Here is an 11820-nt window from a genome sequence, read left to right on the forward strand (position 1 = left end):
GCTCCAGGTCCCGCGCCCTCTCCCGCAGGCGCTCCGAGATGCGTGGGTATGGATGAGTGTGACACAGATAGAGCGTGCACACAGGTGTGGATAGATCTGATCAAGGCAGAATGTGCACGTGGGTATGGGTGGATGTGGGTGAATGTGACATAGGCCGAGTGTGCAAGTGGGTATGGGTAGGCCTGCTTGTCAGAGCCTGTGCAAGGGCGTGAATGGGTGTGTTGTAGACGGAGTGTGCACATGGGTATGGGTCCGTGTAATGTAGGCAGAATGTGTGCGTGGATATGGATAGGTGTGGTGATGTCAGTGTGCATGTGGGTATGGATGGGTGTGATGTAGGCAGAGTGTGCACTGTGGGCATGGGTAGGTGTTACAAAGCCTGATTGAAATCTCAGCCCGGAGGATTGCAGACCAGCACACCAGGCCTTGCCCTGTGGGAAGAGGATATGGATGTTTAGAGGCGATCAGAAAAGGGTGTCAGTGGTTTAGGAAGAAAGATTAGTTTTTGTTGGCAAGAGTTAGCTTTTTAAAAAAGAAATAGAGATATTTTTGAGAGATTATAAAGTGACCAGTTTACTCACCAAGTAGGAAGATAAGGTTAGTGCCTCTGGCAAGGGCTATGAGAGGCCAATGCCCTGCTGAATGTGTGTGTGGGGTATGGGGGTGTCAGTCCCTGCTCAACCTTGAACTCCTCGGACTCCACAGGAAGGCAGGTCCAGTGTGGCCTGGTCTTCTGATTTTTCAAGAGAAAACAGTAATCTGGGATGTATCTGAAACCTTACTTTTAGGTATTGACAAATAATTAGTTAAAATTTAAAAACTCTGTGGGCTAATCCAACAGTGTTTGTTGGTGACTTTTGCACTGGGGCATAGAAAGGTGGAAAGACAAGTGTACAAGAGCCAGTGTGCAAGGGTGTGAATGGGTATGGAGTTCTGTAAATGCCTTGAGAAGTAAAATGTGCTGAAGATTGAATGAGCGAGGTCATTACTCTGACTCTTAAAAGGCTGCCCTTACTAATTTGTGTGTGTGTGTGTGTGTGTGTGTGTGTGTGGTGTTTTGTTGGGGATCAAACCCAGTGGCTTGCACATCTTATCTAATATTTTTTAAAGAACAGGGGATATGGAGGTTTGTGTTACTTCTGAAGCCTTCTTTTCCTTGTGTGTCACAATCTGGTGGAACTCAGAAAAAGAGACTGCTCTCCAAGGAGTGGGCTTACGTCTATCTCTTTGTTCCTTTCAGAACCCTGCTGAAATCAGCAGACCAGTCTGGGTACTTGCAAGAAGCTACGGAGTCAGTGGGCATTTGTCTTTCCTGTGGCTGACAGATGGGCTTCCCATGACCACAGCCTATTTTAAGGACAAATCAGATTCTGAAATAGGTGTGATATGAGGGAAAGGCTCACTCCTGTGAGGTATTCCTCCTCCCTCCTCCCTCCCCTCTTTTCCTGCAATTGCAGACAAAGGCAGCATTGAGGTGGCAGAGGGAGTAGCAGGACAGGCTTCTCTCTTAATCTGGTAAACCTGAAGCTGCCAGGAAACTGATTTTTAGTATAGGCTCAGGAGATGAGGTCACAAAACTTTCTTCCAAACAAGAGTCTGTTGATGGTCTAACTCCTGAAATTATTCTTGCAAGAAATTTAAATCAGCCTTCCCTTGGATTGGGGCAGCCTCAAAACTACTGCTGCCTGTGGTGTGAAACTACTGAAACTCAGCTGCAGTGGGGCCCCTTCCTCTACCAGCTGTCTTAACACTATGGCGCCTGCTGGCTGTCCCTTTCTGCAGTGTCCTAGGCTTGTACCTTGGTGCTGGCCTGGTGGAGGTTAGAAGTGGTATTTGCAAAATGATGTCTCATTAGCCCTGTGGGTTTTGACTTAGAGTCATTCAGAGGAGGTCTAAATTGAACCCACAATTGAGTGAGTATAATAGGCTTGCTTCATCTGCAATTTCACTTTCTACAGTTCCAGTTGCCTGCAGTCAAATATTAAATGAAAAATTCCAGAAATAAACAATCCTATGAACTTTAAAAAGTTCATAAGTTTTTAATCATGTACCATTCTGAGTAATTTGATAAAAATCTCATTCCATCTTGCCTGGGATGTAAATCATCCCTGTGTCCAGCATATCCACACTGTATATGCTACCCACCCGTTAAGCACTTAGTAGCTATTGTATCATGGAACCACAGTGCTTGTATTCAAGTAATATTTATTTTCCTTAATAATGGTCCCAGAGCTCAAGAATAGTGATGCAAAGTAGGCATCAGAGCATAAAACAAAAAGGATAGATTAACTCCAGTTAGCATATAGGATAAATCAAACAGAAGTGTGGTGTTATCCATACTTTCAGGCATCCACTGGGTGTGTTAGAATGTATCTCTCATGGATAGGGGCGAACTTCTCCCTCTCTCTCTCTCTCTATATATATATATATATATATATATGTATATATATGTATATGATTTCTATATTTTTTAAACATTTTCTTATTGTATAGAAACTGTTTTGAGAGAGTAGGTCCATAATTCTGCAGAAAACCTGTATTAAGAATGGTACCCGGGCACTGGTGTAGATGGCAGCCTTGCAGACCAAGAATGGCAGGGCCCAGAGGCCTCAGGCTTTCGGGAATAGAAGTTCCCCACAGTCTTCAGGGGGCTTTCCTGAGACCTGGGCTATGCCTCCCTTTTCCCAGTATAATTGACAGACAAAAACCTGGCTATAAACCAGAGCTAAGCTAGAAGGTGATTAGATATTTTACAGTAGGCTTTTTAGCCTTTTGAAAGGTTTTACCATAAAATTGATTTCTTTGGTTATCTTCATATGCATCTGAAGTAAAACTCATTTTGTTGAACTGCATTGCTTTTTAGGACCTTGGCCACTGGGTAAGTTAAGTTATGCCCTCTGTCTCCCATATTTAGTTCCTTCCCTGTGATAATGTGGTTTTATTATTATGGCATTTATGTGAGGACAAGTCCTGACCACTAGAAGAGCAGGAGGAGTTCTCTTACAGGGAGCAGGAGGAGGGGACATTCATTTTGTATGGAACACAGGGGCTGGGGCAGGGCCTGGAAGCCAGTAGGACACAGAGAAGCTAGAGCCACAACAGGCATGCATGAGTTCTCCTCTGCATCTCAGACCCCACATGGCCAAAAAGACACATCTGGGGGACACTTGTAGGCAACTTCTGAATTCAAGGTAACATCCTGGGTAGTGCTCTCCCAGAGTCCTATTGCCCCAAGTAAGGTCCAAAGTCCACCTGCGCTTGTATTTAACAAGATCTTAAGTGCTCCCTATGCACTTGTGGGAGAGTCATCACCTAAAATATATCAAAAGGAAAAAGAAGAAAAATTTTTGGTGGCTAGAGCACAGCATACTTCTTGTCCCTCCAGGAAGGCAGAGAATTTCTGAAAACCTGTCTTTGTAGTAAGGTGGTAGGTCCATGGGTTCATTCCAAGGGCTGAAAATTCTCTTCCAGAATCAAGAGGACAATTGATGGGAGACTTCTGGTTCTGGATTACCCCTGGGTCAGAAAGAGCTCACGTAGGTGAAAGCTGCTGAGACATAGAATTTGCCCCAGGATTTCTTGGTCACCTTCCTTTTAGCAACTGTTTCAGTATTTCAGCCTGAAAAGGGAAGTGTGTCAAGAAAGGAAAGTGCTCACGGTAGAGTCTTGGGATCAGCTGAATCTCCAGGGAGAAGCACCACCTCTGCTGCTCTGATTTTCCTTCTGTCCCTGCCAGGAGACCTGGTGTGTGGGACTCTTCATTCCTGCCCTTCCCTGGATTGACAGAGCCCACCCTGCCCTTGGCTACACTCTGCCTATCATTTCTGTGCCAGCATGACAAGTTTTCGGACCCCAGAGAATTATCGTAAAGGTCCATCTGTCCTTTTTCTCACTTACATTGCAACCCCCTGGAATTATTTGATTTATTTTATTCTCTGGTTGCTTTATCTTATAGCTTCATCTTGTCCTTGTTTTTAATGTCCCATGTGGAGAACTGTAGGCTTTTGAGGACTAGCTGATTAAAGAAGCCAGTGTTGTGTATCGGAAAGACATTTGGTGCCATCACACTGAGAGCCTGCAATGTCCCATTCTCAGACTGGTCATTTTGTATCCATCTTACTTGTGCCTTACAAGAGTCCAGCATGTATGTGGCTTATCTCCACCTTAAAGTGAGGTTATCCTATACTCAGCTGCAGGTCACACAGCAGGCAAATGCCAGTGTGGTCCCAGAGTCCTGTCCTTTCCCCTTCTCTGGCTTGGCGCTCACTCAGATGCGCTGTTACATAAAGAGAACATGAGGCTGGGACTTTCTGGTCTCTGCCAGGCTTTGTGTGTTGAGGATTGCCTGAGCCAATTGAAAGGCCGCTGATGCAAGAGAGGTCAGACGTGCCTCTCTTGTGATAAACTGGTGGACCATGTGGCTGGGGTTGCTCCTTAATCCCTCATAAATCAGAAGTTAATCAGAGGGCAAAGAAGACCTTTCATCTCCTCTTCTGCTTCTGTTTGCTTATTAACTAACTGCTGCCCTGCTTCTCTGTGGCAAAGTCCTTTTCACGTGATGGGATTCAGTCTTTTGCACACACAAAAAAACCTACAGTCTCTCAGAAAATGGGGACATTTCTTTAAGAGTTTTGGAAGAGTAACATTTGGGTGGAAATAATCTTATACCCGTTGAAACTCTCCCTTTGATCCCCCTGTAGAGTCTCCCAAGATGCCCATCGTAGTGTCGGACATCATGAAGCTGCTGTGCTCCATCTCCCAGGAAAGCAAGATGAAGGCAGCTGTCAAGCACTCTGGGAGGGGTGCCCTGGTCACAGGGGCTGTGGCCTTCGTTGGTGGTTTGATGGGTGGCCCACCAGGACTAGCTGTTGGTAAGTTTAGGTTCTCGCAGGTACAGCCAGACTCATGTCATGAGTCTTTGGAACCACGGGGAGGAATGAACCTCTTAAGAGTGACACCACCTGGCTTGTACAAGGAGTTCGCGGAGTTAAGGTTGTCTGTGAAATGACCTTCATGTATTTGATTTGTCTAGTTAGAAACAGAAGCTTGTGTGTGAATTTCTCAGGAATGCAGATATTCTTGGCAGTGGCTTTTGTGTCCTTAAGACTAGGAGGAAACATTGCCCCAATGCCGTCTGCTGACCCTAGGAATGTGTCCTAGTCCAAAGATATCAAGGCGTCTGGGTCCCTTGGATGTCCCTTCCCCATATCATCATTATCATGTCACTTCAGAAGGGAGCCAGGGAAGTAGCTGGGACTTGCTGAGCACCTACTATGAATGGAAGCTGTATGGCCATCTTTCAAATGCCAATTTGTTCAAGAGACCTTCACCCTTCTGAAAGCAAAAAGTTCATGGAACAAAAACGAGAGCAATTGAAGCAAACTGCTTCAATTTGGGAACCAGTTTCTAGCAATGAATGAAAGTTTGGCAAATTTTCCCATTGTTCTTTGGAAACAAGATAAAGTTAGTTCTTTTGGATTAAGGGAATGTATTAGTTAGCTTTTCATTGCTATGACCAAAACACCTGGCAAGAACAACTTAGAGAAGGAAAAATTTATTTTGGCTCATAGTTTCAAAGGTTCAGTTCATGGTGGATGGACTCCGGTGCTGTGGGCCCTAGGTGAGGCAGAACATCATGGCGGAAGAGAGAGGTAGAGAAATGCTGTTCCACTCATGGCAGCCAAGCAACTGGAGGTGGGGGGAGGTCTGGTGGGGGTAGCACAGGGAAAATGCACCCTTCCAAGGCATATCCCCAGGCACTCCCTCCTCCAGTCATGTCCCACCTGCCTACAATTACCTCCCAATAGTCCATTTAAACTAGGAATGACCGATTAAGTTACAGTTCTCATAATCTAATCCTTTCACCTTTTAATATTCCTACATTATATATGCAGGAGCTTTTGGAGGATACCTCATATCCAAATCATAACCGGACAAGAAGAATTCCTGTGTTCCAGGCCATGGAAGTTCTATCTGGCTCAGGGTTGTGGCCCAAACCATAGGCTAGGAGGGAGGCAGAGAGCTGGCCACCATCCAGATGAATTGAGAAGAGCCAGATAAGGCCTCCCTCAAGGTGGCCTCTAATGGACCCTGAAGCATAGTTTCAATGGTGTTCTCATGACAGCTTGGCACCTGCTGTATTGGGCTTCAGGAGATATTTATGGAATGACTGCTCGGTACTGGGCAGCCTTACTGGGGAGTCAGGGGCCTCAGAGAGTTCACAGCCCAGTGGAAATCCTTGTACATGATTGCAGTCTTCTAGTGCATGTAGGCTGGAGAGAGACCACTTTTATGCTGAGGTTGGCTTCTGTTTCCCAGCTCACTGCAAGGCTTCCTGTCCTCTTTTTTTCCTTCAGTAGTAGGATGGACCTTCAAGGACATTTCATTAAGCTACGGCCACACTGGGGAGAAAAATAAGCATGTGGGTGGCCCTAGACCTTCCCAGTATATATTACCCTTTCAGCTCTGTGAATTTGCAAATCCTGACTTCAGCTTCTTGCTGTCCAGGAAGAAAACCAAGGGAAGAGACAAGGCCACTTCCTTCTTCCTCAGTGATATTCTAAATCTTTGTCCCTACCCCCATCTAAGTGCTCAAGGCAGGACTTACTGAGATAATTTTATCATATAGCTGTGCCCCGTTGCCATTTTGGGAACACATATTTTATTCAGATTGAGTAAAAGCTGGTAGAGAACAGGATGTCTGTATAGAGAACCCCGGGGATTCACTACTTCCAGCCCCTGGTCAGGGGTGGAAGCATCATTTTACCCAGAAAACAAAGGAATTTTTTCTTCTCCAAAGAGCTAGTAATTTGCTGGTCGATATTCCTGGCGACTTTTTGCATTAAGTGCTGCTGTAAATCAAATATTGATGTTCTCATAAAGGTTTAGTGCAGATGAGTGCAACTCTTGTCGGCTCTAAGCATTTCACTGGTGTCATGGGGAAAAGTTCAGTAAAACTTGTAAATTAGCTAGTTCTCCCTCTCCAGGATTTTTTTTTTTTTTTTTTTTGAAGCAGAAGTGAACCTGACCAGGGCCAGTATTCAGCTTCCAGAATATGAGGCTGGCTCTGGTCCCCATATAAGAGGAGGCATTGGCTCCAGGTACCTCCCTGCTTAGCTTTAGGAAACACAGGTTTTACTACCTGTCTTCTCAACCCAGCCTGGGAGCAGGTTGTCTCTGGCCCAGGTTTTTTAAAATTTTTAAATTTTTTATTTTTTGGGTTTTTATCCCCCAACATTTCATTTTGGAATGATATTAGAGTTACAGAGAAGTTACAAGGGTTATGCAGAGAATTCCCATACATTCTTCACCCTGTTTCCGTTTCCCCAGTGTTAATATGTGTGATGGTACATTTTGTCAAAACTGTGGAACCCACACTGATCCATTATTGTTAACTATTCTCAAAACTTGAGTTGGCTTTGTTTTGCTCTAGGATCCAGTCTAGGATGCCACGTTGCATTTAGTGGCCCTGTTTTCCTTAGTCTCTTCTGTTCTGTGACAGTTTTTTACTTTCCTTGTTTTTCATGACCTTGTTTGTTTTGAAGAATATCAAGCAGGTATTTAGGTTTGTTAGTTTAGGTTCCTCTGATGTATTTATTATGAAGACTGGAGTTATGGGTCTTTGGAAAGAATAACTCAGAGGTGAAGTTTCCTTCTCTTGCATCATTTCAGGGAGTACATGACATCTCTGGTGAAGTTGACCTTGATCATTTGGTTAAGGTCACACATGCTGGGGTTTTCCACTGTAAAATTTCTGTTTCCCTTTCTCTATTCTTCAGGAGTGAGTCACTAAGTCCTGCCAGGCTACATCTTTAAATATCTGATTGCTGATATTTAAAAATTGTGAGATGTTTTAAAGGCATAAATCTGGTATTCCACATGACAGAAGTTGGCTGGCATAGGGTAGCAGCTGTTCCTTGAGACAGGGACCCAGCTCCCAGGTCACCACAGGCCCACTCTGCCCATTTCACTCCTTTTGATCACCCACCTGACCCTTGAAGGTACTTGAGTTTGAAGCTCCTGATATAGGGTACCTTTCCTCACCCTGCACCATCCTTTACATGGCCTATGGAACTTTCCATTATACCAGGCCATCAAATCCCAAAATAGCATGCCTTAAATTTGAGGATAAATTTCCATTTAAGAATAATATTTAGGGCTGGGATCGTGGCTCAGTGGTAGAGCGCTCGCCTAGCATGCACGAGGCACTGGGTTCGATCCTCAGCACCACATAAATGTAAAATAAAGATATTGTGTCCACCTAAAAAAAAAAACTAAGAAATAAATATTTTTTTAAAAAAGAATAATATTTGGGCTGGGGATGTGGCTCAGTGGTAAAGTGCTTGCCTAGCATGCTCAAGGCCCCAAGTTTGATCCTCAGCACCACAAAGCAACAACAACAATGATGATGAGAATAATGTTCCTGCCCTTGTTTGGTAGAAGAAAGAGAAATAGTAAACTAAATTCAATTTGTTATTTGTCATTTTATAACTTGTAGGTGTGGTATAAAAAACATTGCTTTAAGATAAGAGAAACTATCTGTCCCCAGGTTCCTTTAGCCACATAAGTTCTCTGGAAATTTCCTGAGTTCAAGGGCAGGGAGTGTAACAGCCACCTATTGAAGGAAACTTGGCCTCTCCACGGAGATGGTTTTACTCTAAAAATGCATTCACTCTTCAGCCATCTCCTTTGTGATGGGGGAGAAATTTTTATGGAAGCATGGTAGAGGGGTGCTTCTTCAGCTCATGAGGAAGGTTTTAGTTAGCACAGTTCTGGGAGAAATGGTTATGCTTCATTCTATATCTGAGTGTGGAGCTTAGGAAAGGGCATGTTTGGGTGTCAATTATCTGGGCAAAATGGACCAAAGACCACATAAACCTTTGCCCTCCCCACTGCCTGGCAGAGCTGGCGTGAAGCCCAGCTCGTTCTGACCACTCAGGGATGCGCCACCCATCATCACCATAGACATGCTCTCAGCAAGGACCTAAGGCCATCGTTGATGAATAGGGCCCAACTAATGGAACCCTTCCTTGTTTTCTAGGGGGGGCTGTAGGAGGTCTATTAGGTGCCTGGATGACGAGTGGACAGCTTAAGCCAGTTCCACAGATCTTAATGGAGCTGCCTCCCGCTGAGCAGCAGAAGCTCTTTAATGAAGCCACTGCCATCATCAGACACTTGGATTGGACAGACGCTGTGCAGCTGACTACTTTGGTTATGGGCAGTGAGGCCCTGAAGCATCAGTTAATGGCAATGCTGGTGAACTATATCACTAAGGAGCTGCAGGCTGAAATTCAGTACGATGACTAGGCTGATCCTCTGAGAAGTGGCGGTTTCGCTTCAATAATTCTTTGATTTTCCAAAGGTAACGGGGAGTTAGGGGGAAGCCCAGTGAATCCCCTTGAGAAATCTGCACATCGTCAGTGAATTACCTTACACTGGAGTAGAAGGTCCTGCTGCAGTGGCTACCACTGTACTGGTCATGGCCAGCAGTTATTTATGAAGAAGTCGTGTTTCTCGCTCACTTGTGTGTGCTGAGGTACACTGGCAGCACTTCTTGATTGTGAAACTGGAGAGAGCAAAGGCTGAGCGTTGTAGGCCTTGGCTTTTATGAGTCTGGAAGAAGGTTATCGTGTTCAGCTGATTTGCTAAGTGTACTTCCTCTCATCTTGTGAAGATGGCTTCTCTTCCAGACACCTGTTGCAGGACTGGACCCCCCAGGATCCAGGATCTCACTCAGAGCCAGTCTATGCCACAGTCATGAGTGTGCCCCTCTCTGCCCAGTGATTTCTCAGTGGCCTCACGGAGAGTGGTTAGCCTGTTGAGTGAAGCTGCAAATACCAAGCAGGCTGGGCCCATCTCCCACTAGCTGCCCACCTTGTTCTTCTCTTCATAGGACCTTGTTTCCCCACATGAAAACTCACGGTAGTTCTTGAGTTAGACATTTTAAATGAAATATTTTCAGTACAAACTATTGCTCTTATATAGGGGAATCTTAACCCATCTGTAAGAAATGTTTCCACCCTAAAGATCCCCCTAATATCATATTTACTTTGCCTTCTGAAATTCTTGAAAAATTACAATAAATTTTTTTTCTGAAAAGTCATTTTCCTTTGTATTTTGATGCTTTATAGCATCACTAGCATTTCAAAGGTTACACATGGAACAAAAGTGAAGGTTTCAGATTTGCAGCTTTGAGGAATGAAAGAAAGCTCCCCCAGTTTCGATGCCTGAGTCAGGCCTTCCCAGGCCAGCTTTGGCCCAGCATGTGCTGCCAGTGTACATGCACCACCCCCAGCCTCCTCTAGCAACTCTAGAATGTACCTCTGTGTCCAGGCCATGGGATAGGGCAGGGATGGCATCAGGGCTCTCTCCAGGCACTGCAGCACAAGTTCTCTGGGATGCAGAGGAAGGCACTTCTGCTGAGGGCAAGCTTAGAGGAGAGTTGGTGTCCCAGCACCTCCATGTGTATAAAGAAAACTTCAGGGTGAATGATCACCCAGGGTGATTAAGGAAGGATGGAGCCTTTATCTCAGAGAAACTGCTCTTCGGCTGGCCTAGCACAAACCAAGTGTCCAGGCACAGGCCATACTCCTGGAGCTAATGAAGTCACTTTGATCCTTTGTATCCAGCTTGAGTTGAGTTGATAAGAGAACAGGATAGGAGTCAGTTTTCTATCTGTAAAAACTCAGTGTGGCCCTCCTTGTTGACCTAACCATTTCTCTCCTCCTGATAAATAAGTCGCTCATATGGTCCCTTGGACTAAAAATATAAAACAGGGAATCCCCAACCCCTCATTTATTTTTGTAGCTTCAGAGGGCTCTAAAGTTGCCCTCTTTTTGGTGTAAAGGTACAAACATTGATTTACAGATATAAGAGAATGAAACCAGAATAAAGATTTTTTTGGTCCATTGCTTCAGAGTTCAAGTATGCTTTTTCCATTTTAAACAATATGCCAAATTCTGCAATTGCTTGTCCCTGATCCTCCTGGAAAAATCAGGACTGCAATAGACTTTCCTTTGTTGGGTGATTGGGCCCTGCCAATTTATACTCCTGTATGGGGTCCCACTCTGTGCCAGGCCCAGGGCACACAGGTGGTCCCAGCTCAGATACCCAAGGTCCACTGGAGCTTCTCCCCTCACCTGCCTGCCTCTATCCTGGAACAAAAACCAGGGAGGTGATGGTCCCAGCTTCTGACCAGGTTGGGGTCTGATGGAGCAGGACCTGCTGAGTGAAGACATCCTTGACTAGCCACTCCTGCTGCGACTTTGTGGTTTTGGGGTCCAAGAGGTCATTCAAACCTCAAGTTCTCTATCTCCCAGGAGCTTGTCAGGCTTCAGCTCCTGTAATTTGAGTATTTATATTCCTGTTATCTTCTTTGTAAAAATTTGCTTTAACATAGGCGATTGCTTGCTACAAAACTTAACAGGTACCAGAGAGTACAAAGGTGCCCCTCCCCGTGACTCCAGAGGCAGCCATGGTGACCAGTTAGTGTTAGGGTGCAAGTGTTGATTTGTGGCCCTTGTCCCCTCCCCAGGGGGAGCCACTGTTCCCCATTGCTTGTGCAGTCCTCTAACTCTGTTCTTAAAAAGACTTTGGAAGTGGTTTATTTCCTTTTATTTGTCAATATGTATTGCAGACAACAGAAAAATCCAGAAAAGTATGATGAAATAAAAACAACTACAAGTTCTAACACCCAAAAACCTATTAACAAATTTGTTTTATTTCCTGCAAACCTCTTAAAGCTATGTTTGTATATTTCTAACATATTTGCACTTGCACTATATATACTTCTTCAAACACTTTATCAGTTAACTTTAATTA

At 44.7% G+C, this 11820-nt stretch overlaps 1 protein-coding gene and 1 long non-coding RNA gene across 7 annotated transcripts in view; one reads left to right on the forward strand and one right to left on the reverse strand.

The window, feature by feature from the left end:
• Positions 1-737, reverse strand: part of LOC124095062 (uncharacterized) — a 23165-nt gene extending 22428 nt beyond the window's left edge. Inside the window, exon 1 of the long non-coding RNA XR_006852407.2 lies at positions 582-737. This is a non-coding gene — a long non-coding RNA (uncharacterized LOC124095062). The remainder of the gene's footprint in view (positions 1-581) is intronic.
• The window catches only part of CUNH19orf12 (chromosome unknown C19orf12 homolog), an 11322-nt gene extending 412 nt beyond the window's left edge, over positions 1-10910 (forward strand). For 2 of the 6 annotated variants that reach the window (XM_046448173.2, XM_046448175.2), the window contains exons 2-3: positions 4701-4871; positions 9041-10910. In XM_046448173.2, the coding sequence (XP_046304129.1) occupies positions 4712-4871; positions 9041-9306 (426 nt within the window). In that variant the 5' untranslated portion in view covers positions 4701-4711 and the 3' untranslated portion in view covers positions 9307-10910. Of the gene's footprint in view, positions 1-1240; positions 1413-2871; positions 2879-2913; positions 3537-4700; positions 4872-9040 lie in introns of those variants that run through there. The other 4 variants (XM_046448172.2, XM_058580446.1, XM_058580447.1 and 1 more) reach the window with 4 other exon arrangements.
• The last annotated feature ends 910 nt before the right edge of the window (positions 10911-11820 follow it).

Source organism: Marmota monax, unplaced genomic scaffold (genome assembly GCF_021218885.2).
Source record: "Marmota monax isolate L192 unplaced genomic scaffold, Marmota_monax_Labrador192_F-V1.1 WCK01_AAM20220418_F8-fsc00101, whole genome shotgun sequence".
NCBI classification, from domain to species: domain Eukaryota; kingdom Metazoa; phylum Chordata; class Mammalia; order Rodentia; family Sciuridae; genus Marmota; species Marmota monax.